The sequence below is a fragment of the Drosophila ananassae genome, chromosome 3R, assembly GCF_017639315.1.
Source record: "Drosophila ananassae strain 14024-0371.13 chromosome 3R, ASM1763931v2, whole genome shotgun sequence".
Lineage (NCBI taxonomy): Eukaryota > Metazoa > Arthropoda > Insecta > Diptera > Drosophilidae > Drosophila > Drosophila ananassae.
In genome coordinates, this window is record NC_057930.1 from 24,260,386 (window position 1) to 24,287,669 (window position 27,284).

The following is a 27,284-nucleotide window of genomic DNA, read 5'->3' on the forward strand; positions in this document are numbered from 1 at the left end:
TGCGGCGGGGAGCGGCGTGTGTGGGTGGGCCATAGCCATAGCCATAGCCAGAGTCAAAGCCAAAAAGTGCTGAGCCGCATGGCAAAGTGCGATTCCTGTGTGTGCGAGCGTATCCTTCGTTCGCACTCTCTTACCTGCTGTGTGTCGTCGTCGTTTTGGCCGCGTAAGGCTCAAAAGTTGGGACGGGAAGTCCGTGGAAAGCCTCTGGGGGAAAACAGTGGAAAACTTTATGCTTAAACACTAGCTCGCGATCCGTTTTGTTAGCGGTCCCCGTTCTCTTCTCTTCTCTTTCGCCACTTTATCTGTTCTCTTTCTTCAGCTGCTTCGCACCGCAGTTACGCGTATTAGCCACAATTTCCGCAACGATTTACTTTCGTTACCCATTAACGGCTGCAAATTGGGGCGTTATATTGACCGCTTTTAGGCACAATTATCTATTTTTCTTCTATATTGCAATTTTTTCGTGAATTAAAGCCGAAAGATGACTTATTGACGAGCAGTGTGACCGTAACTTGCTACTGGAAAAAGTGGCGTTACTGAAAAATACTAAACGCGCAAAATTTCCCATTTTTAAATGATGATAGTTACCATAATATATATTGTAAAAGATTAATCTTTATCTTTATGATTAATCTTCTAAGGGATCAATAGTTAGTTTACAATTTAAATATAAGGATATACAGTTCAAAAATATTATATTGAAGTTATGGATTTGAGATCAGACTCGGATTCTTTAAAACTGTTTAAATAATACCCAATCTCAAGGTTAAATTACAAATTATTTAAAGACCACTTACAGTTATTTTCGTACTTAATTCAAATTTAATATTTAATTTTAATTAAATATTCAAAAATACCATCTCTAAAAATGCAGTTTCAAAAACAACAATAACATCAACGGTCACACCTAGCCCGCCAAAAGTGATTTGTTTTGCGCTCGTTGTGGAAACTCGCGGGGAAATCTCTATAATTGCATAAAATTCTTTGTATAAAACTGATCAAATGACTCCTGCAAATGTGTCCCAGACAGATATTAGTATCGAAGATGAGGACGAGATTATGGCCCTGGAGAAACTGCTGGGTGCAGCGGAAAACGACGATGCAGAATCAGCAAAACCGGAGAAACCGAAACCCGCACCCACTTTGGCGAATGCTGTTCCAAAACTCCGAGAAGACAGCACTTTTGCAGATGCCTTTAGTTACGAAAAGACCGTGAAACCGACGAAGGAGAAGCCATTGGCTATTAACGAACCGGAACTGGACTCGTCCGACGATGAGGAGGTCAAGAATTACCTGGAACGCAAGTATAATGAGTACGGAAGCAATATAAACAAATCGCTGAAGCAGCAGCGAGAGACTGCTCATGAGTCAAAGGTGGCTAGGGAGGTGGATAATGCCCTCAAGAGCAGCAAGATGGTGACATCCACTCCGCAGCCTCTCAAAAATCCTCACAATCCCATCAAGCGGCAGTCTACTGTTAGCAGCTCCTTTCAAAGGCCTCCGCCTGCTGCAGCAGCAGTGGCCGCCTCCTCTCAGCCGAGTGCTCCTGTGTCCGCTGTTTTTACGGATCCTGTTTTCGGACTGCGCATGATTAACCCATTGATCTCCAGTTCGCTCCTTCAAGAGCGTATGGGGGAACGGAAGGCAGTGCCCTTCTCCGGAGTGGCGTTTCACATTGAGCGTGGTGACCTGGCCAAAGATTGGGTCATTGCTGGCGCCCTGGTTTCCAAGAATCCCGTAAAGAACACAAAAAAAGGTGATCCCTACTCGACATGGAAGCTATCCGATCTACGAGGGGAGATCAAAACCATATCTCTGTTCCTCTTCAAGGAGGCTCACAAAGCGCTGTGGAAAACCGCTGAAGGCATGTGTCTGGCCGTCCTCAATCCTACCATTTTCGAGCGACGAGCAGGAAGCTCCGACGTGGCCTGCTTGTCAATCGACACCTCCCAAAAGGTTATGATCTTGGGACAGTCCAAAGACTTGGGCACGTGTCGCGCAACCAAAAAGAATGGTGAAAAGTGTACTTCAGTTGTTAACATAACCGATTGTGACTATTGCATATTTCACGTGAAACGGGAGTACGGAAAGATGTCGAGGCGATCAGAGCTTCAATCGGCCACTGCTGGTCGTGGCCTGAATGAGCTGAGAAACAAAGTATTGGGTAAGTATTATCAGAATTCATTATCCACAAATCTGTTCATTTATTTGTTATTCTTTCCAGGCAAAACGGAGGTCTTTTACGGCGGACAATCTTTTACGGCAGTGCCGGCCAAAAAGAGCTCAAAACTAATCAACAAGGAACGCGATCGGCTAAGCATGCTGGCTGGCTACGATGTGTCGCCTTTCGCTCATACAGCAGACCACGCCTCCAAGCCGAGATCAGCCACGCCGCAGTCTGTACCCTACGCTGAACGTACGGGTCCGATTTCCCGATCAGCAGGTGGCGTAGAAGCCTCTTCTAAACAAAGAAACAAGGATCTGGAGCGGTTGCGTATGTTGAAGGCTGAAAATGAACGGTTTGAAAAGGCAAACGAAGCCAAGGATCATGTATTGGGGGAAGCCAGTAAAGTGGAATCCACAGTGACACCTAGTACACCCACTACACCGGTTAACGTGCCGGACAAGTTCAAGAATCGGGGGTTTTCTTTTGACGCCAGTTTGACGCCGAAACTGTCTGGCAGCGAGAACTTCTCCTTTGATATCAATGTAGGAGCACGACAAGCTCAAAGTGCCAAAATGAGGGCAGCTGCACTGTTGAAGAAGAAACCCCTGGAAAAGGTCAATCCCAACTCAACCAGAGGCACTGAAACGGGCAAAAGGAGAGCTATCGATGAGCTCAATGACAAGTTCTCTAGCAGCGCTAAGCGGCAAAAAATAGAGGAAGAGGAGCGCGAGCTGATGCGTAAGTCTCGTATTGAGCGAATCATGGCGGCCACCTCGTCGCACACGAATCTAGTGGAGATGCGAGAGCGGGAGGCCCAGGAGGAGTACTTTAACAAGCTGGAGCGGAAAGAGGCCATGGAGGAGAAGATGCTGGGTACCTACAAGATGCCCTGCAAAGCCGTCATCTGTCAAGTGTGCAAGTACACCGCCTTCTCCGCCTCCGATCGCTGCAAGCAGGAAAAACACCCGCTTAAGGTTGTCGATGCCGAAAAGCGTTTCTTCCAGTGTAAGGACTGCGGAAATCGCACAACCACGGTGTTCAAGCTGCCCAAACAGAGCTGCAAGAACTGCAAGGGTTCGCGCTGGGAAAGATCGGGAATGATTCGGGAAAAGAAGGTCCTCACCGGCAGGGAGTCCTTATCCATTCGAGGCGATGAGGAGGTGTTCTTGGGGAGTGTGGCCAATAGTGCCAACCTCAATCTCTTGGTACCCGACGAGGAGTAGGCAGTTAATTTCCCCATTTTTGTTGGCGTAAAGTTGTTTCTTTATTTGCTTTATGTGGATTGTTTGCACAAGTTTACATTTTATTTATATAATTTAAAGTTTAATGTTTAATAGCATATGCAATACGTACAAATATTTACAGTCCATTGGTTGATCGCTATTTGGCAGTTAAAAATGAATCTTAGATAAATAAGTAAAAGCGCCCAAAAGCCTAAAAATCTAAAGTGCCTGTGAGATTGTGGGTGCAGGTTGCTTGTAAATTTAGTCAAGTACCAGGTGTACCAAATAAACCTTTTATGAATGTGAATTTTTTAATGTGATGAAGATGAATGCAACTCTTAACCTATGACTGAAAAATAAAATTCAATTTTAACCTAAACATTTAAAAAATCGCTTAATCACATTTTATAGAAGACTAACTAAAAGGAACACTAGGAGATGTATTAAAAAGTAATTAATTAAAATTAGGCACACTATAAGCTCTTGAAATTAAACGATATACGATCCCTATATCTAGATTTGTACAAAAAGTATTATTTATTATCTTAAAACTTTAAAATATTTGTTCACTGCATAAGCCTTGTTAGATTTTATAAAAATTGGCATAAAAAGAATGGATTTTTAAATGCATTTATGTAATTGAAGGTCAAAAGGTTATGATTTAATTGGAGTAAGTATTATTTACTTTCTTATAAATGCTTTGGAGTATTCGAAATCTAATTCGATTCGTTTTCAATCTATTTTTTGGCATTGGAATAAAGCTATAAGATTAAACGTAAAACTAAAACTAATCAACAAACACTTTGAACTGAAAAACAGGCGCCATTGAGACACTGTGGAACTTAGTAGGTGGGAGAAACTATACACATCGAAGGATGGAAAAGAATCTTGCTCTAGACAGCATTTTCCTCCTGCTGCTGTCCCGGAGATGCTTCTGTCGTCTCCTTTAGATTCAGCAAACTGGAGAAGCGGAAGGAGATCGTTTTCGAAAGATGCTTTTCAAAATCCCTGCTGTCCAGATTATCCGGAATGAGACTCTTGTTGGTCATGTCGAGATAGGAGTGATTCCTCTTAACAGGCACTGCATATTGGGGCAGAGCTGTGGCCACGGGAGAGCCACTTGTCATGTTGCTGTAGCTGGGAGTGCAGCTGGACTTTCGGATATTCAAAGGAAACCTCAAATCGTTCTCGTATCTCAACACCTGCTCCTTGGAGTTGGTGTCAATCAGGGGGCGTGGCAAGTCGTACCCAGGTGGTGCCATGGAAATGGTTGGCATCTCTGCCTCAGACTGGTCGTAGCTGGTTCCCTGATCGTGGATATCGTAGGCAACCTTGGGTGGCCACCACAAATGCTGCAGGGAGTCCGGCTCAGCCAAGTCGCTGGGGGTCATTAGTGCGGCATCATCGCCGCAATATAAGGGATTCGAAACGGCATTCGTCTCCAGGTCGATATACTTAGCATTGTTTCCGAGCAGTTTTTCGAACTCCGAGGCCAGAAACTTGAACGATGGTCTCCCATTTGGTTCGTCCGCCCAGCAGCCCCGCACAGTAGAGTATACTTCCTCCGAACAGTTCTCCGGCCTCTCCATCCTGTATCCCGTCTTCAAAAGGGACCACAAATTCTGAGGCGCTATGCCAGGATACGGAGAAGCTCCCAGGGTTATTAATTCCCAACAGAGAACGCCGAAGGCCCAAACATCCGATTTGCTGGTGTACACATGATCCGCCAGGGATTCGGGGGCCATCCACTGGAATCGATACAATTTATAGAAAATGAAAATTTGTGCGGGCTTGAGACACCTACCTTGACAGGAACCCTATCTCTGGAACGTTTTAAGTAGGCATCATCCTCGTAGACATCTCGGGTCAGGCCAAAATCGGATATTTTACAAATCTTGCCATCCGCCAAAAGGACATTCCGAGCGGCCAAATCCCGGTGAACCAACTTTTAAATAGAAATTGGTAGAATAATAGTTTATAATGAAAAATAAGCTAACCCACCTTGAGTTCCGTGAGGTAAGCCATTCCCTTGCAAATTTGCCAGGCAAAGGTAAGCATCATCTTGGCACTGACGGGCTCCACCCCGTCCGCGAAATCCACACCACAAAACTCAATTTTGCGGCTCAGCCGAAGATAGCTCCTTAGGGAACCATACCGGGCATATTCGATGATGAGAAGCGGTTCCGAGGATGTTGTGCAGGCTCCTAAAAGCTTGATTACATTCGGATGTGAGACCTCCTGGAGCAGCTGGAACTCGGACAGCAGAGCCATGTACTCCACGGAATTAGCGCCCTTCTTTAGCATCTTCACCGCCACAGTGGTTACATCCGGTAGTCCTGCTATCTCCGTGGCATAACCCTTCAGGACTTGACCGAATTCACCCTCACCCAGCACCACATCGAGGGTGAGTTTTTCCCGGGGAAACTCCCATTTGCCATCGGAGCTCTCAAACTTGAATCCACTCTGAAGCGGCATTAGGGGAAGATCTCCATCGCCAGGCTCTGCGGGAGCTTGTTTGGTGGATGGTGTCAAGGACTGCTTGCCCAGACGCCGCTTTATCATCTTCCGTTGGGTCAGGAGCAAGCAGAGGAGCAGGAAAACCACAACCAACGGGCAGCTTATGAGGAAAAACATGCAGGATCTATTGCATTCGAAACCGGCTACGTTTAGGACACCCAGGAGCACAGGATCCTGCATGGATTGATCTCTAGTGGCACTCTTTCTCGCCAGAAGGGTTTCCGCATCCGTTTCGTTCTTTCGCTTCCGTGGTTTCTTTGTCTTGGGCTCTTCGTCCAATGGAGCACAGGAGCACCGGCCGTTGTCCTCGCAAATGCAGGTCCCCGATCCACTAGAGATGCCCCGTTTGTTCTCATTCGTCGAATGGGGGCCCACTATCTTGTTCGCTGGTGTACAGTCTTGGGGGCAGGCCATCGGATTGAGCTCCTCTAGAGGATCGCACACACGATCCGGACAATATCGCGCCTCGGGAACACATGATCCATAGCGGATGCTAAACATTGCCGAGCTGGAGCCTCGCCACTGGCAGGATCCGCCGCCGGTGGCCAGGCCACAGAACTGATTGCACTGACTCCTGTACTTCACCTGGGCGCAGGTCTGCGAACGAGATTTAAGCTGCAGTTCGCAGCTAGTGTTCTCGGGCCTTCCCTGGACCAGATGCACATTGATCACCCGGACGTGGGCGAGTTGCTCCTTGTCCATCCAGGTCACGTTTAGGAAGTATATAGTCTCGGGCGCCTCCGCCAAGGCCTGGGGATTCCTCACATACACAATCCCCGCTGTCGGGGTGATGTCAAAGGCCCCGCTCCGATCCTCGACGATGTTGAATCGAATTGAGCGCATCCGCATCAGGTCCTGAAAACTGTCCGGCTGAGCCACCCTGTTATAAGCAGATGCAGTCCGGTACACAGAGACGTCCTTCTCGTAGTCCACTGTGACGGGACCCCGGCCACGAGACCCCGAATCCCCGTGGAAGTCATCATCGTCGAATATTCTGCGTACCGGGGATCGCAGCGGAAGGGCCTGGGGTAGCGCCGGGTGCGTCCCATGCAGGTTTCTCAGGTCGATGTGGATGCAAATGTCGGCAGTAGCTGACATTTGAACGTTGTGGCCTACGATGGTGTGATCCCGGGACTCCAAGGAGACGCAGTAAGGAGTTTCATGGAACACTCCACTGCGTGAAAAACGAAGTTCTGAAAAGAAAAGGGAAATCCTCACTGTCCTTACTCTGGACAGGATGTAAGGCCATAATTACTATACTCACGACAACTGACTATGGTGTGGGGGCGGCCTGTGTGATCAGCCTCGTAGGCGTGACAGTCCGGACGGAGCAGATCTTTGGTGTCATTGTGGACGGCGTAGACCAGTTGAGCATTCGCTGCCAGCGTGTCCTTGTCCAGGTAGATGATTTTCTCGCCCACCTCCTCGTTCTGGGATTAGAAATGGTGGGCAGGGGTTTTGAATTAGTGGTAGCTTCATTAGCATTTACTGACCAGTGCTAATTAAATTCCACTTGGCACCCCCATGGAAAATTGCAGTTCTGCCTGCCCTCCAAGGATGCGTTATTTCATTTGAGCGCAAGGTCAGGTTGGGGTTTCGCATCCTCGGGGACCTGACATTTCTCCCCTGCATGGCCAGGACATTCTCGAACCCCTTCGCCTTTTAATGTATCCCAGGGGCAAGGACATTAGCGAGGTGTTTTCTAGCGAGGACTTGGGCTTTAGTTGGAAAACCATTGTTACTCTTGTTAAGGTAGGAAGGACATATAATTTGAATAATATGTGGGTTAAGTTTCGGAAGAAACCCTTTTGGGACTTGGCTTTTAATTCTTTAATTTAATTAATTCTATGTCAGAGTTTCGAGTTGAATCTAATGACTTAAACTGTCTTTAAGAACTGTTATTAAACAGACATTCCAAATCCCTATTATCTATTTTTACTGAGGTATCTTAGGTGTGTCCTTTGAAAACTTATGTCCTTTTTATGGCCAAACATGTCGCCTGTAATTTTCTTCCAAATAAAATAAAATGTCCATTACACTTATTTAAATGTACCGCCATATAGAGCAATTTGTAATGGAGGGACTTTAGTGCAAAACCAATTACTCCACCTGGATGGAGGACGAGGAGGAGGAGGAGATACCACTATCTGCTGCCAAACTGACACACTTCGCAGATCCTTGGGGATAGGCTTGGCTTGTTTCGAACACGACAACATAACTTACTCTATTGTGGCAACTTTAAGGCACTGTGTCCGACTTCAACTAGTGCCGTCCCAGCTCCTCCTGCTCCTCTATCCTGTCTGTCATGCTCCAATCATAAAAGCCCATAAACGTTACGCGTTTTTAATGGCAACATAGGAGACGAGGGGCGAGGGGCGTGGCAAGGAGTCGCGGATGTGGCCAAGTTTATCTATTAGGCACTGAGTCTCAACCCCCAAAACAAACTCGGAAGGACCCAGACGCGGTAATGGCCAAATAATGGCAGGGTGACCGAAGCAGAGACTTCATTCTGACAGTGTCTTTCAATGCACTCGGAAATATTTTTAAATCTTTTTGGAAATAAACAATATTAATTTTCCTTCTATGGGATATCCTTTGAATCATAAAATTTGACTTCCTTTTTCTATATCATAATTTGAGAAGCAATTTATAAGTTTCTTTCAGTGCATGGGACTTGGTTGCGTGCTCTTGGGGCGTTCATCATGCCAGGATTCAATAAGCCCGCACCCAGTGAACTCCCAGACAGCCGGCAGACAATTGTCTGGGCAGGGTCTAGTCGGTACAGTCCGACTCCATCCCCCGCCAGGTCCTGTACCACTAAAAACCTGTGACCCCCGAACTCACCGCCTGGAAAAAGGGATGATCCATAAAGAAATCGAACTTGGAATCGCTCTCCTGCAACTTTGGTCCATTGTCGTTGCGATCGAGGAGCTTGATGTCGAAGGCGCGTGAGAATTTCTTCAGCTCCTTGTTGAACAGTTTGGCGGTGCAGGTAATCCTGGTATAGAGCTCACCCGCTTTGGCGTTCAGGCCGTTGAGTTCGTCGTGATCCAGAGGCTTCCGGGAGTAGAGCCGGTTTTGTTTCAGGATGAAATGGGAACTGCCCGTCGTGATGGAGTAATCCAGAGTCACGTGGCAAAGGTACCTGGCTGCTCTGGAACTTAAAGCTCCTATGAGCACCGGTTCGAAGGACTCTCGTCTCCTGTACTCCCCATGCGATTCCGCTATACTGTACTGGGCACTGCTCCAAAAGCAAACGTTCTCCAACTCTTCGCAATAGTCCTCCAGTGATTGCGGAACAACCTCCAAGGTGAGATGGGTTACGGGCAGCAGTTCGTTCTCCGGCTGCTCTCTGGGAAAGGCAGTGACCACATATTTCACGCTTCCGTTCAGGGGCTTGTAGTCCGTTCGCATGAATATCTCCCCAGAGGTGATATTGATTCGCAGCAGGGAGTTGTCCTCCAGGCTGTAGATGTAGTCAGTGGCCAGTTGGTTGCTCTCCATATGCAGGACTTGGAACTGGGCCAGCGGCATCTTCGAGAAGAGGCTCTCCGATTCCTCGTTTATGGGCAGATTGAGTTTCACCTCCTTGCTGGGAAAGTAAACATTGTCGGCTGCAAAAAAGGATAATAAAGGGTGGAAAAAGTCAGTCAATAGGAATGGCGTCATGTGGCACTGTATAGGGGTGGGGGTTGGCCATTGTGTGGGTCAGTGGTGTGTTTCCTGATGCTGCCACAAGTGGTTGCTGGCCACTCACTTCAAGAGGGATTCATTTCCATTTACAATAATCCACCCAAAGAGTCTGCTTTCAAAAAAGGAAATATACTTTTTGTATAACCTCAGGGGTTGTGGACTGACAGTCGCCATCAAATCCAATCAAATGATTTAGTTTAATAAGCCCGCGATGACCTTAATATAGTAGAACCCCCCAAAAACCAACCCTCTCCAACACTCAGCCTACACGGCGTATGCGTAATTTGATAAGATTTCCCTCCTAACGAGCCACGATTGTTGTCGGGCCTGTTTGCATGCGAGTCAGAGTCCAATACAGGCGATAAATAAATATAATATAGATATTAGTTATTAGCATATGGGTTATCAAAATGACGCCTGTCCGTCCCCGTCCAGGGTCCTTTGCTCCCCCTATCAGCTCGAGTGTCGGCGTCATCGAGTTGCGTATTGATTTTGTGATAGCGATAAACTCTTTGTGGTGCGGAAAAACTACAACCCCGAGCATAATTGGTTACAAATTTTCCTCTTCATATCCTGGGCCCAATTTTATGCCACAGAATGTAGAACAAATATTTCCGAAGGGGTATCTGGAAAACTCTTGTAATGTTATGGTGTGAATGAGTTTCAGGTTTTTTTTGTGGGGGTGATAGAGTAAACAGAAATTAAACGGATAGAACTATTTCTGATTTGTACAAATAGGAGTTCCCAAAATTATTTATGCTGTTTAATTAGGGATGAGTTTTGTTTTATTATTCTTATCGCAGCTATTGATTGTCCCTATAAAGTTTTAATGGGCGTTATATATGCCCAGTTTATGTGATAATTTCCAGCTCCCCCTTCCATCTAGATATGAATTCTTTCTTAAAATCTTTTTAAAATAAAGTTGATTAGTGTGCACAAGGATCGTATCCTTCCTCCTTTCCATATTTCCTTCCTTAAATGTCTTGCGAGCTGAAGGACTTGGCACTAAATCTCGAGCAAGCGTTTCTCACATAAACAGGACTGGCGCCACCATTTGCCAGGATGGCTTAATCCTGCGAGAGCCACACATAGCAGCCCCCCCTTCCGCTCAGTATATATTTCATTAGGAACGCTGACAGCATTAATATACTCGGTTTTTTGTGGGTGAGTCCTTGCCATGCCGGGCAAAAATCCCTCGCTGAACGCCAAGGACACGCTCCTTCCAGCATTTAAAATGCCATTATAAATGCGCGCTCCAGTATATGAAGACACCAGGAACCACATGCCTCATCTACATATTTTATCAGCATTTTTCGCATGCCTGAGCGTCAGCAATTGTAATGAACAATTTTTATTATTTATCATGTTTGCCGGGCCGGAGGCCATATCAAGGAGCTATTTTCCCACCATAGTTTTTGGTTGGAAGGGAGCCATGGAACCCTCTCTATGGAGTGTTTGTTGTCGAGGGGGTGTCTCTATTTGGTTAACTCTTGAAAAGCTTGGTCATAATTATGACAGGCATTTAGTTGAGCCGGCTGGAGGCTAGCCTACCTTTTGGGGCGTCCAATTAGCGGCTTTTTTATTCATTTATTCTAGGTGTTTACATTTCCCTGCCGCAAGGTGTGAGGACTAGATTCTAGACTGCCGACAGACCATGACAGCTATTAAGTGGAGTTTGGGGATGGAAAATAAATATTTTATAGGATTAGGACTAAATAAACTCCCCACTCTTCTCTGAGACCCTTATAAATTAAAACTCCCATGAATATAATATTTTTTTGAATGCCTCTGATAAACGGTCTTTAAAGTATCAACTACCAATCTGTACTCGATTTAATTCAACTTGACCCCGACTACTCCCCAAGGCCCAGAGCTCTATAAAACCAATAAAAAATTCCACTCACCCACAACCCAAACAGCCCACCAAGCCCAGGACGAAAGTCAACAACCGTAAAACCCAAAAAAGCCACAAAGGACAGGACGAATAAAAGCGTAAACAGGGAAGGACTAAGACTATTAGGTTATCTATTAGGTTGACAATTAAAAAACGAGCAAATGGCGCATTAAAAACTCCCACCGACAGTTGACAAAACATGACCTCAACAGGACATACTTTGTGAGGCGACTAGACTTGTTTGAAGTAGCACTTGAAAATAAAATTGTGAGAAAAAGGATTAAGTTGCCTTCTATACCTTTGCCTAAAGCTTCCAAAATTTTAAAAAATATACAATTAGTCAGTTGTTTTTCTCCATGTAGCCAACACGTTAATGACAGCACTGTCAACAATTGATGGGCGGCGACCTGGGCCCTGGCATTTGGCCATTAGTTGGGCCTTTGCCCTCTGAACTTGGTGAGCAGTGAGGACTGGCCAGGATACTGGCAACAGGACACAAAAGGTAACTGAGACTTCAAAATGAGGTGCGGCCGTGGCGGCGGATGAAATGTCAACTAGTTTCCCCATAAACTAATTAATCTGCTCGAATTAATTGACTTTGCATCGAATTAGGTCGACAGTTGTTTGTCTGTTTGATTATCCTGTCACCCCTCAGCCTTTGCAGTTTCCTGGGCAGGGTTTATTGTCCTTGTTTTTTAGTGTTTGGCTCGGAGGTCATTGGATGACTCATTTGGAGTTTTCCAGCATCCAAGACCCATTTGTCTGCCACCGCTGCGTAATGAAAACTTTGTCTTTGTTTGAGGATTCTGTTTTTTGTTTCTTGAAATTTTCCGACAATTTTCTTGTCTTTGTGTTTGTTGCACTTTGTTTTGTTTTATTTTCTTCATTACTCATACGTCGCGTATGCCAGACTTTGTTTTCTATTTGCCTTGGCACTGACATCCATTGTGTATGTCCTGTTCTCCTTCCTGTTCCTGCTCCAAGCCAATCTTCGGGCCTGGCTCTATTTCCTTAGCTGTAGTGGATTGGCAATATTAAATTCATTTCTCTTGGCTTTCTACTTTCACTCGACTGAAGTGTGTGGAGAGTGGAAGTGTCTTGAATGTTTTCCCATTTCCTCACCAGGCTGGCCCTGAAAATTTGTCTTTGCCGGTGCCAAAGAAAATTCAATTGAAAATACTTGGTTTGTTCAAGACATTACAGAGGTAGGATAGTGTATGCTCTTTTGCTTAAAGTTTAGTCCCAATATTCCCCTTTCTGATAGTTAAAAAAGAACTGAACCCCATCTTTGTTAGAGTATATCCACTAACCATAAAAAAACTGTTGTTATTGATTTAAATGTAATTTTCATTACAACTTTTTCTCCGGTCTGGTACAAAGAAGTGCACAGTCAGTGAATGGGATTTGAAAAAAGAGAAAATAAAAAAAGGAAATTGCAGAATAATCGCAGACTAGAAGTCACCAAGTTGACTTCAAAGACTCTGTCCATGGCAGGGGATTCAGGGTGAAATGAGGCAGACACACCCGTGTCCAAAAAGCCAAGAGCACGTCCACGAAAAAGCAAGTGACCCTCGGGGGTGATCGATGGGCTGCTCCTCTAATTGCCCCCTGTCATCACCACAAATAGCATTTGCCAGCCGGGAGAGCATTAGTCAAAGTCAGACCTTAAAGTATATGCTAATTAATGCTAATTAATAGGGTCTATAATTAGTCAAACTGCAAAGGACTATTTAGAATACTAAAATTTATAAAATATTTAAAAAGAAATCATATATTTATAACCATTATTCGACTGGGAAGGACTGTATCTTAAGCCGGAAAACGTTTCCATAAAAAGAGTCATCAAAATTAATGCAGATTGCAGACTAGAAGGTCTGCAACTGGTACTGAATGGGATTGCATTATAAACTCGATTTCTGGATCTGAATCATGGCAGTTCTGGGATCCCAGCCTGGGTGCGACAATCCTACAGACAGTGGCAGAGACAGATCTCATAAATGGATTTCACTTTTTATACCCTTGCAGAGGGTATTATAATTTTGGTCAAAAGTGTGCAACGCAGTGAAGGAGACATCTCCGACCCTATAAAGTATATATATTCTTGATCAGGATCACCTCCTGAGTCGATATGAGCATGTCCGTCTGTCCGTCTGTCCGTCTGTCCGTTTCTACGCAAACTAGTCTCTCAGTTTTAAAGCTTTCGAGTTGAAACTTTGCACACACCCTTCTTTCCTTTGCAGGCAGTATATAAGTCGGAACGGCCGGGATCGGTCGACTATATCCTATAGCTGCCATATAACTGATTGATCGGAAATGCCATAACTTTGGTGTTTTTTAAGTTAGAGGGTTGGGACTTTCCACACATGTTATATTTGACCAAAATATCTTGTGTGCAAAATTTCATAAGGATCGGCCGACTATATCCTATAGCTGTCATAGAACGATCGAAATTGGAATAACTTTGGTGTTTTTTAAGTTAGAAAGATGGGATTTGGTACAGATTATTCTTTTGGCAAAATAATTCGATATGCCAAATTTCATAAGGATCGGCCGACTATATACGATCCGCTATATATCTAATAATATAAGATGCGTGGCGCCATCTAGCGGACTGCGACTGAACTGCAAGGGTATATCAACTTCGGCTCCGCCCGAAGTTAGCTTTCCTTTCTTGTTTTGTTATGATTTTTTGTTATGCAAATTTAAAGTTCTCTGCAAGACAAGACAACAACCTTGGTGTCTGATAAATGTGTCAAGCCCGCTCATAAATCTATTCATGTGTGAGGAAAATATGAAATAACTAGCTGGAACTTTTGGCAAATACAATAATTTGTAGATTGTTTGTGGCACTCTAAGTGATAGAGAACTAAAATAATAAGTAAGAGGATTTCGCACGAGTACTTTTTATCTTTTTGGCGAATATCTGAAAGTACCAGTTACTGAACAAAATACTTTAATTGAAGTCATGGAACAGCCGGAGGCGGACTTGCGAGCCACTTAAATGTTCGTAAAAAAATACTGGAAATAAACTCGGAACGGAGGCACACACCTATTGACTTAATTGATTGCACATAAATTCTTAAAGTCCGCAGGGAAGGGGCTGGCAGGCCGCGACAGCTGGCAGGCATTTCGACACCTTTAACCCGGGTGACTGATTGACCGATGAAGGCGTCATTGGGCAGAATACAGTGCATTCAACTTGACGGGCAAAAAACAACTAAAAATACAATGCATTAAAGGACCATGAGTGTCAGCTGTAGAGGAATATAAGTAAGTCATCCCCCAAAAATATATATCATATCTGGCGTCTGCACAGCGGGATAAAAAGTGGTATTGGGTGTGTTTTGTGCTCACTCTGCACGTCATACACAAAGAGAAATATGTTTTATTTATCAAGTAATTATATAGACTATCTACTACCCTGTACTGCCTTACAGAAATATTTCTCCTCCTGTTTAAACTCTTAGTTTCAAGCCCACTTTTTTTCAGTATAGTCCCTGAGGCCTTCTCGGTAGTAGTTCCGTCCATCACCATCCGTCAGTCAGCCAGACAGGCACAGAGCCAGGCCCACATATCGCTTACCAACTTGTCAAAGCTGTCTGTTGAATAAAGCGTCAGTTCACACCTGTGCCAATCGAATAAACCTTGTGGGCTTCATAGAACGCACTGCAGTTGTAATTATGAGCTCAGCAGTGCATCATAAACCAGATAAAAGAGCTCCGATCTGAACTCCAGAGCTACTCCCTTTGAGGAAGGGTCATAAAAGTGGCCTGATATCTTCGTCTGGATTCCCACGCACCGCGATTGTTTGAATAAAAGTTATCTTTGGGGTTTGTTGGCTGCCACTCGATGCAAATAAGTGTAATTGCATTTTATGGCGTTTTTATTTACCCAAATACCTGGTGAGGGGCAGAGAAGGGGCCTAATGGGTGGACCATATACCCCAGATAAGTCGATTTTAATTACCAGACAATCGGGTATTAATTGGATTAGATAAATAAAAAGGGGAGCAGGGTACCTGAACTTTTATTACCCTTACTGAAAATGCAAAAAACTGGTTTTGGAAGAGAGTTTTTTTACGAAATATAATTTTAACAATTTTTTAAATCAATATGAACTCAACACATAAGACTCTTGCTTTCTAAGCACTTTATTTTCTTTAATAGTTTGGAGTCCCTGAAAGTCGTAAATCTTTCCCAAGTCTTAAGTGTTTATGCAAATATATTTATTGTAAAGGTAACACTAGAGTAGAATTTAAATTATTTTACTTGTTGAACGTATGACTCTATGCCAACAATTTATTTTATTATTCAATAAAAAGTAGAACTGCCTCGGCTTGAAATTTTTCAAGAATTACTCAATTCATTGTGGGTTGTATGAGTTTTTTGGGGCTTTGTCTTAATATTTTTTTTTACTAAATATTTGTCTTACTTACCCAAACAATAGTGTTGCCTTTGTTGAATGACAATTGTGAAAAGTGTCACAATAAGTGTACTAGTAGTGTACTTGAAAGCCATCTCAGTTGTGGTTGGTACTTTCGGGCTAAAAGTCTGTAATCACTTGGCCAATTTTGGCTTTTTTTCTTCACTTGTTTAATTATGAATTATTTTCACAATTATATAGTTTATTTTTATTTTTTGCCAAACCTTATACAGTATATTTTTATTCATTTTGTTTGTTGTTTTCAGTTTTTATCTGCGCTGGTCTTCTTTTTCAATGATGTCGGCAATTAGCCACGTTCGGGTCGTCAGCCAAGTTAATTACTTTGATCACAAATTGATAAGCTGAATTTTTCAATTAATGTGCGAAATGTGTGAGCCAAAGCCGAGCAGGAAATGTGAAAAAAATAATAGTAATAATAAAGAACAATGAGTACAAAAACCAGCCAACATCAAGTGCCCCAAAAGTCGTCGTGTTCTTTCAATTTTTGTTTGTTTTTGTTTTTGAGGGCCACTGGAGTATTATTAATAAAAATTCTTTTTATTGATAGCGGCGCCCACACTCCCGGCTGTTATTTAATTTATCATTCGGTTAATTCCGCCAACAAATTCTAAAATGCCTCGGGGTCTACGAATTTTGTGATTATTGCAATTCAAAGTGAGCTTCGAATTTTTTTTCTTTTTATGGAATTACAAATTTATCGATATTGTTATTAAATGGTGTTTGGTTTCTATTTTTGGTTACCGCCAGGTCTGAAAGCTTATGGTATTGACTTTCTGGGGAGTGGAGTTTTTTATCTATTTTTTTAGCAATTCATTTTGTTGCGAATCATTTGTCTTGTTTTAATTGGTTTTTAAATGGAATAATTTAATTAAGTTATTTGGGCAAGTAATTTGTTTTGTATTTGAGAGATTACTTCATTGTCTGTGGGTTTAGACTTAAAAAACTTAAGAAATTGGCACATTATTCTATGTAGATGTTTGCCAACTCTGAGCTAACGCACTTTAATTTAAAATACTTGACATGATAGTTAATTTGCCACTTGAAGGAGAATAAAAATCAAAGACTGACATGCGGCAAACCCAAAACTAACGAATTCCAAGCAAGTACCAGCCAAACACTCGAGGAGGACGTGCCATGAAAAGAGCCAAACAAAGTGGAAGTACGTGTACTCCATGGAGTACTCCACTATGCTCCACTCTACTTGCCAGACGAATAGTGTGTGTGTGGCGTGTGTGAGTTGTGCTAGGTGTGCGGTATCCAACGGTGCACGGCAGGTGTGATAAAAAGAGCCCGAAAGAGACAATTCCCCCAGCTCACCGGCTGGGGGAATAGGAATGGCAATGGAAGATAGCACGCATAATTCAAACGAGCCCCAAAGTCAAACAACGTGATAAGTAATTCACAAACACTAAAGGGAAAAGTTTGAAAAAACTGTGAGTTTTAATAGTAAAAAGAACATATTTATACCCGGTACTTTGAGAAGTTGTCACAGGGATCTTAGAGATCTTAGAGAATGGAGGGCCTAACTACCAGGTGTTTAGAACAGGTAATTCTTTAATTCCAAATATACAAATTGTTCTATATAGTTCCACCTTTCCCTCAGTGTACACAAAAACAGAGCCCGTCAAAGTGTCTGCTGTCTACTTTTCGTCTGCCCGAGCTCCTCGCCACCTGAGCACTTTAAAGTTCAAATTATTTGACACACTGGGAACACCGTCGGCGGATGCTAATGACACACGACTGACACAAAGAGGCTTAAAGCATTGCACGTACTACACCAAATACTCCAAAACTACACACTATACACGCCGGAACAGACTCAGGAGGAAGGCAACCGGTTGCCAATTTTAGAGAGAGTTTGAAAGGCCTCGTCGGCGGCGGTGGCAGTGCCTGTGTTTTATATGTATATTTTCCAATTAAAGGTTATGCGACCCAGGCCTGGATCGGGCCGGGATCGGCATTTAAGGTGCGTCCTGTTGCGCCTAAAAAGGCAGTTCAGAACCGGCAACTAACAGCCGAGAAACAAGCAGCAGCAGCGAACAACCGACGACCGCAGAAGTCAAAGTACGACTGTGGAGGTTCTTCAGTGTCAGTGACTGCCCCCGACTGTTTTTTGCTGCACTGCGACAAAAATGTATTTCTAAAATTAGATGTTGGGTTGTCACTTTACAGGAAAATGCAGAAATTTTCTTAGCTTGCGAGTCAAAAAAAGAAAAACACTTGAAAAATAGTTGAAATTCTTGGAAAGAATTTGGAAAAGTAGACCATTTTTCTCAGTGCTGCCCGCCTCGTTAGTTGTTTCGGTTTTATTATTTTTTTCCTTCACAGTTATTGGCAAATTGGAAAAGAATGCGACTGGGAGCATCAATACCTTTTTGGCCCCAAGAGCTTAGAATTCGTGTTTGGCTTCCACGAAAAAGGGTCTGCCAGCCGCTGTCAAGGTGGCGTATACGTGATGTTCTGCTGGACCAGAACAAACTGACAAAAAGCGAAACCAACTCTAATTGATCTCATTGTTGGAGTTTCTAGACCTGAACACTTGCCAAGTCATTTCAAATATGCAAATTAATCTTTTAATTATCATTTACATATGTTCACAATTAATCTTGTGTCAGCGAGGCAATTATAAAGAAATATATTATAATTACAATTATATTTTACGACTTGTCCAGCATTTTCCAATAAATTTATTAAAAGCCCGTAAAGCCGTCAACATTGGTATTTTTTAATGATGAGTTGGCTACTAAATGTTTAAGATATTTTAATTAGTAGTTGCTTAGTTGTCATTAGAGAAACATTAAGATGTTTCAAGTAGGTTAACTACACTTTGAAAATCGTTTACAGATTTTTTATAATTACAGGTATTGGGTATCTACAAATTAGCGTAGACACGCACACCTGAACCACAATTATCCGCCGATAATCTGAGCAAAAAATCTACACGTTTATATTGAGTTGTCTGAGACTATACTGTCCAGGTGATGTGAGGATATTTTCCAAACATGGAATTCCGACCAAATCTGGTAAATCCGACCATAATTGAGTAATAAATTGCAACACTCGTAGACACGATCTTGATTTTCCCAACTGCAATTTATGGATGCCAGGCAGCTGCCGCCAAAACTGGCCAAAAATCGCAGTCTCCTTAGTTTTAATTTTTTCCCGGGTGACAATTATTTATGTGACAGTTTAGCTTGGCAATTAATTAGCCACCTTTTTTGTCGCGGAAACCGACTGCTTTTGGAAAACGAATTGAACCGGCTGAGCCACCGAACGAACCGCTTTGCTCGGGCTCCGTTCGAAAAATGAAACTGAAACCACCAGCCGGGGACTCCAAAGCCTCAAAAGCCGCAGAAAACCACCGACGCCAGCACTTCGTATTTCCAACCGACGAAGAGTTTTCCTCACGATGACACCCTCACGAGGTTTTTCATTTCCCAACGCAGCAACAGAGCTGCTTGGTTATTATTTGAATTTTATTTTTTCGCCCTAACTTCCCCCTATTATCTACTAACTGATAGAGGATCTGGATATGACCAAATGAAATTGTGAGATAATCGCACAGATATGTCTGTCTGGGATGGTTCTGAGCTCTGTTTTCCATGCTGATGATTTCATTTTCCTTGCATCGGGGTTACCTTTGGAAATATGATCTCATGTCGGGCACTTTCCCTGACAGCCCCAGCAAATATTTGACCAAAATTGGGAAAGGGTTTCGATAAGGTATCTCTCGAGGGAGGCTGTGGGAAATGTTGTTAGATGGTAAACACATTTGTTTGCCAACATCCAAGAAAGTTCAGTGGCTGCATTCTAATTAAGATTATCACTTGTTTGCTGAAGCAGCAGATTGGGGATATCATGGAAGAGTAGAAGAGTAGAGATTGTCAAAAATCTAGAGGTTTCTGGGAAAAAAGAAGGAAACATCAACTATATCTCTGAAACCTAATATATATAATATTAAACCTTAAATCCTAGTAAGAATAACCAACAAATATTACCCTCATAATCAATAAAAACAACCCATCTTTTTATTTTTTTGGTTGTGTCGTTTTATTTATTTGTTTGGTTCGTAGTGAGTTCTGAGTGTGGTCTTAACATTATAAGTATCTCAAGTCTCTGTTTAGTCAAAATTGATTTATCTGATTGAATCGTTCCGAAATTCTGCCATTAACATACATATCCGCCGAGTTTTAACTAAAATTCTCCATACGCATTAAACGAGCTAGTGCTTGAAACTTCAAGTTGTGGGGTGTCGGTTTGTAAATAGATATTACCGAGCAAGTTGTTTTAGTTTTTTTTTTTAGGATCTCCTGACAGCTCTGACTGCATCTCTTCCATTTGCAATTCCCGATTTAGCAATTGCAGGCCGGGCACACCGGCTTATCCCCTTCGATGGTGAAGGTCTGCGTGGTGATGGGATTCTCGCATTTGTTGCAACGGAAGCAGTCGCGATGCCACTTGACGTTCATGGCAATGACGGCGCTGTCGGTGATCGGCTTCTCGCACTTGGCGCACCTGGCGGCGAACATATCCTCATAGTCCTGCTTGCAGTAGGCCTTTCCATCGCGCTCGTAGAACGGCTGATCGGCCAGGGGCTTCTTGCAAGCTCCGCCGCAGCAGAAGCATCCTTCGTGCCAGCTCTCGCCCATGGCGCAGATGGTCCGCTCAAGGATCGGCTTCTTGCATCCGGCACAGGTGTGGGTGTAGCGCTCCACGAAGCACTTGGAGCACACCGGCTCCCCGTCCTGGATGTTGAAGGTGGCGTCCTCGATCTGCTCCTCGCAGTGGCGGCAGAGGAAGTGTTCCGGATGCCAGGTCTTGCCAAGGGCGGTGATCATCCTCTTGGTGATGGCCTCATTGCACTTGTGGCACACAATGTTCTCAGACATCTTGAAGTGTTAGTGTTCTACAGCTGTGCTAACGAAAAATTAAAAGTAATGAGTATTCTATATTGTGGAATATTGTGAGCAGAGTGGAGGCGGAAGTAATATAACTAAACATTAGGATCAAGGCTAACTAAATTTATAAATATTTGAAAGGTTCAATTAATTGGCCTACTTGAAATAAAGTTATGGTTATGAAGAGCTACCCTCGATTTTTCCGTCACATAAATAAGAAAGGATAACCAATTGGTAATAGATTACCCTCTAGGATCCTTAACGTAGTGGTGTTCTTGCTCCTCGGTATCTCTGCAACTCACACGTAAAAGGTGTTTCTGTGTTTTATTTTTGCACTTAAATTGGTTTTTAGAACGAACACACAGAATGATTTGACAGAAAATAAAGGGAGCCGATGGAATCAGACGAAATTTACCACTATTTTTTTGTAGAATTTTGATGATTTTTTCAAATAAACGAAACGAATGAAAACGTATGAATTTTGCAAGACTCAAAAACTAAATGAGAAAATCCACGCACACAGTCCGGCTACAGTTTGACAATTTCAAAATTCGAGAATCAATGCTACTACGATCTTTAATATTATTACTTTATAAAAGTTATTCGACTGAAATACTTTCTCAATTATTAAGAGATACCTTCCCTGTTTTTGGTGGTTGATTTCGTTCTTACTATCTAATAGATCATCGTTTATAACTTTTTCTTTGAAATTCAAACTTTTGGATTAGTCACACCGGATGCCAGTCGCAAATTGCCTCGAGAATGGGGAACAAATGACTTCTAAGGGTGGCAAGCGCATCACATTTCTTCAAGGCGTTTGCAAAAATGTTTGCCATTTATAGACATTTTTTCGTATTTATTAAAAAATTTAATTAAAGCAAAAATTCTTAGAAGCTTCCGCTTCGCCGGCAATTAACAATCGCTACACATGCGTTGAGGTGGCAGGAAAAGGCGAATGCCTGGAAGGGGATTTTTGCTTCTTCAAAGGACCCGCCCATTACACTGGCAACAATTTCCGTATATGGCCCTAAATATTGTCCATTTCTTAATCAATATACATACTTCCGATTCTGGAAAGGTAGACATCAAACGACTTGCATTTCGATTCCCCATCAATCTGCATCAAAACCTAGGATTGAAATTTTCGATCGATATTTTTGATATTTTTCTGATGGGACCCCTTGTAAAATGCTGGGATTCCATATATGGCCCCCAACCATGGCCATATCTTGGTCAATATTCATCCGATTCTTCAACGGAATACCTCAAAAGATTTGTATTTCGATTCTCCATCAATCTGCATCAAAACCTGGGATTGAAATTTTCGATCGATATTTTTGATATTTTTCTGATGGGACCCCTTGTAAAATGCTGGGATTCCATATATGGCCCCCAACCATGGCCATATCTTGGTCAATATACGTCCGATTCTTGAGCGGAATACCTCAAACGATTTGTATTTCGATTCTCCGTCAATCTGCATCAAAACCTGGGATTGAAATTTTCGATCGATATTTTTGATATTTTTCTGATGGGACCCCTTGTAAAATGCTGGGATTCCATATATGGCCCCGAACCATGGCCATATCTTGGTCAATATACGTCCGATTCTTGAGCGGAATACCTCAAACGATTTGTATTTCGATTTTGCGTCAATCTGCATCAAAACCAGGGATTGCAATTTTCGATCGATATTTTTCTGATGGGACCCCATGTAAAATGGTGGGTTGCCATATATCCCAACCATGTTTTTTGTCAATATACAACATTTTCGATCGATATTTTTCATCTGAAGTTAAAATATATTAAAATTATTTTCAGTGTATTGCCACTTCCTTTCTCACATCGAAATGGCCGTTTGGTGGGGCACTGCAGCATTGTTTAAGGTCGCCAGCGCAGTGGGTGGTAAGTTGTGGGTGCGGGTGTGTCCTGGCGGAAATGAATTTGGAATAGGGATTGGGGTGATACTGGAACAGGACATGTCACAATTCGGTTTGCGCTTTGATGCGTTGCAAGGAATTCGAAATTGCAGCCCCTTTCGAGAGCTGGAGAGCTTGTTGTGTAAGTTGAAAGGGAATTTGTGTCAGCCAGTGGTGGCGACTGTCTGCGAATGCGAAGTGCGTTCCCATTTCTTAGCCACCACACATCCTCCCAAGCAGGTTCTAATTATTTGATTAAAATAACGCATATTTGCGGCATATTAGTCGCCTCAAATATTCTATAATTGCTTTCCGTTTTCGCACATTTTTAATTGCTCTAAATGGGGTCCTGTTTTCGGCACGTTTCTGGGACAAGTTCAAAGAGTCGCTCCTTGGGGCCACATTAATATCCTTCAAACTTTCCCGTAAATGCAAAACGCAGTTGCATGACCCACAATAATTTATTTGGCTTTCCGGACTGCACTCGGGTGGGTTTTGGTGAGTAAATTTAATTAGTTGCATGATTAGATTAGGCCAAGTGGGGGAAAGGGCTAAAATGGCCCTAAAATGGGGTAAGAGAAAAGCAGTTTATCGCTTACAAAAAATATTATGAAAGAGATAAACGAGTTGTGGGGATTATTGGGTCATTTTGGATGGTATCTGGGTTAAAAAAGGCTTTAAATTACTGTTTTTAGAGCAAGCATTTGAACTCCTTTTCAGAGAGACATCACCAAAAATCAGACACAGGAGCAGAAAAGGAACAGTATAGACATTAAATCCTGAAATCCTGGAATCTCTGTACCCAATTACACGCCGCAACTGAGTCTGATTAATTATAAATTGAGGGTTAAACATCCGGGACACAGGATACGGGTCAAAGGATGGCCGACAGGGCGCATTGAACTTTGATTTCGGAACCCATCAGAGTCAATTGAAAAGTCATTCGAATTGCAATTTTTCGTGTAAACTATTTTAATGGATGATAATACCGACTAGAACAGACTAAATGCTAAATAAATGTACAATTAGAACGAGGACAACGACTTAATTAGCTTTTGGGGACTAGGAGTTAGCTTAGGATCTAGTTTTTTTTCTTCTTCTAATCGATGATAATGACCTCCATTGGCGGGTTGTCCTGGGAACGGGTGTACTCATTGGTGGGCATCTGACAGTGCTTGTACTTGTCCTTCTTGCTGGGCTTCTTGGAGGAGATCAGGGTGCGGCGTTTCAAACGCTTCAGCTTCTTCTTCTCTCGCTTCTTCATCTTCTCCTGGGCCACCTCCACAATGGTGCCCCTGAGCGCCAAGCGATAGTTCTTCAAGTGGCACAGCTCTCGCTCCAAAACATCCTCAGCGCCCGCGGCCGGAGCTCGGTTCTCCTCATCTTCTTCGTCGTCCGACACTTCAATGGTATCGAAATTGGTCCAGGATTTCGTAGGGGGCTGCCGGTTATGTTTCCTCAAGAGCTCCTCGGTGAGTAGGAGCTTCGAGGTGGCCCACTTCAGAAGCTGGTGCTTCTTGCAGCCCATTTGCTGCCTGTAGCTGAACAAGTGGAATGTCAAGTTCGGAACCAACTCCTGGGGCTGTTTATTATTTTTCTTTAGCTCTGGATCCAACTTTTTCTCCTGCAAGGCGGCAGTTGGATCGGCGACGGAAAGGGGTGGCGGCGATCCGGCATTCACGCTTCTTGCCTCCGCGCAGGACACCTTGCGATCCATGACATTGCCCATGTTGTTACTGATCCGATGGTTCGATTCTTTCTGACAGCTGCAATTGCTCGCCCCTTAAACTTATAGGCCACGGCTGGAAGGGTTCACCGAGATCCAGATCGCGTTACCTGACCACGAGCTTTACCTGGGACTGGCCTTCTCGCAGGACTCGGGCGAGCAATTAGGACAGGTCCTTACGCTGGCTTAAACTTGTCGTTGCTTTATGGCCGCACACCTGGCATGGATTTGCAAAAACTTGGATTACACAAGCCTGCTCAGGTCCATATAACCATTCGAATCCCTTTCGGAATTTCTTATAGCCAAAAAGGGCTCGCAATTTCGAAATTACCTGGTATAATTGGAAAAAAATATATTTTTAACCTAGTTATATTTTTCAGAAGGGTTTGATTTCTTGATTTTAGTTTTGAAACTGTCAGATAAATTATTGGGAATTGACAGCCTTTAAATATTTCAACAAATGTCTCATGGCACAGGCTACTATGATGATCGGTTTCTTGTACAAAAGTAATTTCTTCAAAAATATTTTCTTTTTAAAATGTTTTTAATTGTTTTTTTATGTTTCTTATGCTATTACTTCTTTTTAAGTTTAGAGTACTATCTAAATAGGAATTCTTTTAAATTAAAATTATGAAAGTTATATTAGCTTTTGAATATTTATTAAAGAAAAATCTTTAAGAAACATCATCTAAAACTTTAAAGGTTGAGTCATATTCAGCAAATGGTATGAGAGCTTCAAAAAAATAGGAGTTTTATCGAATAGATATAGAATATAGCTAATAGGTATACAAAAAAGATGATATATGTAGATGTTTAGCATTTTCTTAGGTTACATTATTTATATTTAATCTCCGGACAAGTATAAAAACTTCATTGGCTTCTCGATAAATGTTTTATTCATGTTCGAAGGTAGATTGGAATACCAGTACTCTGCATACTTATATACTTTACTTACTTATAATACTTTAAAAATTAAATACAACTAATTTTCCATTTAAGTTTAAAGTCCTTATGGCTGCCCAATTAGTCAATTTATGCAAACTATTTAATTAGTTAAACTTGCGATAGGGGTTTGGCTAAATCCTCGGTGAGTAGTTACTAGTACTTGGTTTAGATAGCATGATGGGAAATTGGATTCAATGTAAGCTATATCTGTGAAAACTTAAATCCTTAGATCCTAATTATAACTAAGATCCTTGGTAGCATTTGCTGAAATTGAAGTCCCTTAATAGTTGGTAGGAAACAAGGCCAGGGCAAGTCTAGGCAAGACTCTCTTGAGCCTAGAGAACCTTTTGGAAAAAATATAGACCTATAAGTCTAGCTAATAAGGAGGTCAACTGTACCTACAAATAAAATGCAAATTGGTAGACAATATGGACGGTTAAATTTGCAATGTAACAGATGGTCCGTGTGTCGTATACCTGGAATTAAGAACTATTAGAATTTATAAGCTCAAGAAATCCCGGAAAATGTGACCTGCCAAAAAAGCCAACCGTTACGAAAGAAGGATTTCAAACGGACTCAGGTCACAAGTTCACAGGTAACCTTATTTCTAGTCCTCTAAAGCAAACTACCTGACTGATTATATAAACTCATCGAAGTGACCAGAACAGTATCATTCGGTTTTCAATACTCGTTGGACATGGACAAGCCTGTAAACTCTCAGAAGCTGCTGATGTTCCGTACTCCCAACGAAGAAGCCACCCGCAACCAGATCTTCATCTTCAACTCGCCGATCGACTACAAGGACCAGCAACTCGTCGTCTACCAGAAGCCCAGAAACCCAAACATGGCAGCCGGTGATCAGGGCTACAGCTACTGTGTGGTCTACAAGAGGGATCACTACGTCCTGAACAATCCGCCCAACTTCCAGAGCCCCACCAAGCGCAGCTTCCTCAGCGAGTGCATCCGCCAACTGTATCTGATGAACGGAATGGGTCACAAGATGTACTGGTGCACCTCCACAGCCACAGCCCTGTGCACCCAGAACGAGATCTGGCACCAGGTGAACAGCTGCCTTCGTCCGGAGAGACTCTCGCCAAGAACAGAAAGCCTGAAGCGGGTCAAGAGGCAGCTCTTCAGGGATCCCCGAGCAGACCGCAAGAACCCAAAGCCAGTGAAGGGAAAGGTCTGGGGAACCCAGGTGTTCAGCTTCAAGGCGATGCGTGAGAAGCTGGGCAGGAAGCACATCCGCCGCGGCTATCTGAGAATCGCCCGAAAGAACGCCCTCCACGAGATGGTCCGCGAGCATCTGAGACGCGAAATGATCACCACTCCGATCACCATCGGCAATACTGTGATCAGTGCCAACGATGGAATTTACAACACGAATGCCGGCGTAATTGGCGACATCTGCAACTACCACGACAACGCCGCCCGTCATCAGCCCGCCGTGGAGTGTCGCCTTACGGCCGGAGAAGCTCGTCTACGGAACAACGAGGCCTGCCGACTCACCCAACGGGCAAAGCGACTGGAGGCCATGTTCATCCATGAACAGGTGCGACGTGCCGTCCAAAACCACCAGCTCATCCTCGAGGAGTCCGTGCGATCTATCTACTATGCCAAGGAGCTGTTCCGCCTCATCGAGGATCATGAGGAGTTTGTCTACTCGGACAACAAGATCCTGGGGAAGGCATAGCCTGGCATATCCTTGAAATTTCTGATAGTTTTAATTTTTTTTTCATTTTTGTACATTGCATGATTTAATAACAAATGTTAAAAACATTTTAATAAATAAAAATCACAAAAAAATATATAATCTGTTTCCACAATTTGAATTTTTTAACTTTTTATTTTAAAAACAG

The 27,284-nt window shown here is 43.0% G+C and overlaps 5 protein-coding genes and 1 long non-coding RNA gene across 7 annotated transcripts; 3 read left to right on the top strand and 3 right to left on the bottom strand.

The window, feature by feature from the left end:
- Positions 1 to 877: 877 nt before the first annotated feature.
- Positions 878 to 3,769, top strand: LOC6497565 (protein MCM10 homolog). Its single transcript, XM_001961770.4, has 2 exons — positions 878 to 2,164; positions 2,225 to 3,769. The coding sequence occupies exons 1-2, from the start codon at positions 1,003 to 1,005 to the stop codon at positions 3,388 to 3,390; spliced, it is 2,328 nt and encodes a 775-aa protein (XP_001961806.1). The 5' UTR covers positions 878 to 1,002; the 3' UTR covers positions 3,391 to 3,769.
- On the bottom strand, positions 3,407 to 16,187 carry LOC6497964. The gene is made up of 6 exons (XM_001961769.4): positions 15,930 to 16,187; positions 8,752 to 9,521; positions 7,172 to 7,337; positions 5,392 to 7,100; positions 5,195 to 5,335; positions 3,407 to 5,138 (listed from the first exon to the last, which is right to left on the bottom strand). Exons 1-6 carry the CDS (start codon positions 16,009 to 16,011, stop codon positions 4,284 to 4,286), a joined length of 3,723 nt encoding a protein of 1,240 aa, XP_001961805.1. The 5' UTR covers positions 16,012 to 16,187; the 3' UTR covers positions 3,407 to 4,283.
- Positions 11,386 to 16,389, top strand: LOC116654939. The gene is made up of 2 exons (XR_004310100.2): positions 11,386 to 11,996; positions 16,183 to 16,389. It is a non-coding gene; the product is annotated as an uncharacterized LOC116654939 (long non-coding RNA).
- A 3,573-nt stretch (positions 16,390 to 19,962) lies between these two features.
- On the bottom strand, positions 19,963 to 21,357 carry LOC6497963 (transforming growth factor beta-1-induced transcript 1 protein). 2 transcript variants are annotated; one of them, XM_001961768.4, is made up of 2 exons: positions 21,082 to 21,357; positions 19,963 to 20,849 (listed from the first exon to the last, which is right to left on the bottom strand). In XM_001961768.4, exon 2 carries the CDS (start codon positions 20,824 to 20,826, stop codon positions 20,290 to 20,292), a length of 537 nt encoding a protein of 178 aa, XP_001961804.1. In that variant the 5' UTR covers positions 20,827 to 20,849; positions 21,082 to 21,357; the 3' UTR covers positions 19,963 to 20,289. The 2 variants fall into 2 exon arrangements, with proteins under 2 accessions (XP_001961804.1, XP_014761907.1); XM_014906421.3 differs by having other exon boundaries at positions 19,963 to 20,854; positions 21,082 to 21,352.
- Positions 21,358 to 23,702: 2,345 nt separating this feature from the next.
- Positions 23,703 to 24,903, bottom strand: LOC6497962. The gene has a single exon (XM_001961767.3). It carries the CDS (start codon positions 24,481 to 24,483, stop codon positions 23,854 to 23,856), a length of 630 nt encoding a protein of 209 aa, XP_001961803.1. The 5' UTR covers positions 24,484 to 24,903; the 3' UTR covers positions 23,703 to 23,853.
- Positions 24,904 to 26,061: 1,158 nt separating this feature from the next.
- On the top strand, positions 26,062 to 27,197 carry LOC6497566. The gene has a single exon (XM_001961766.4). The coding sequence runs from the start codon at positions 26,123 to 26,125 to the stop codon at positions 27,116 to 27,118; it is 996 nt and encodes a 331-aa protein (XP_001961802.1). The 5' UTR covers positions 26,062 to 26,122; the 3' UTR covers positions 27,119 to 27,197.
- The last annotated feature ends 87 nt before the right edge of the window (positions 27,198 to 27,284 follow it).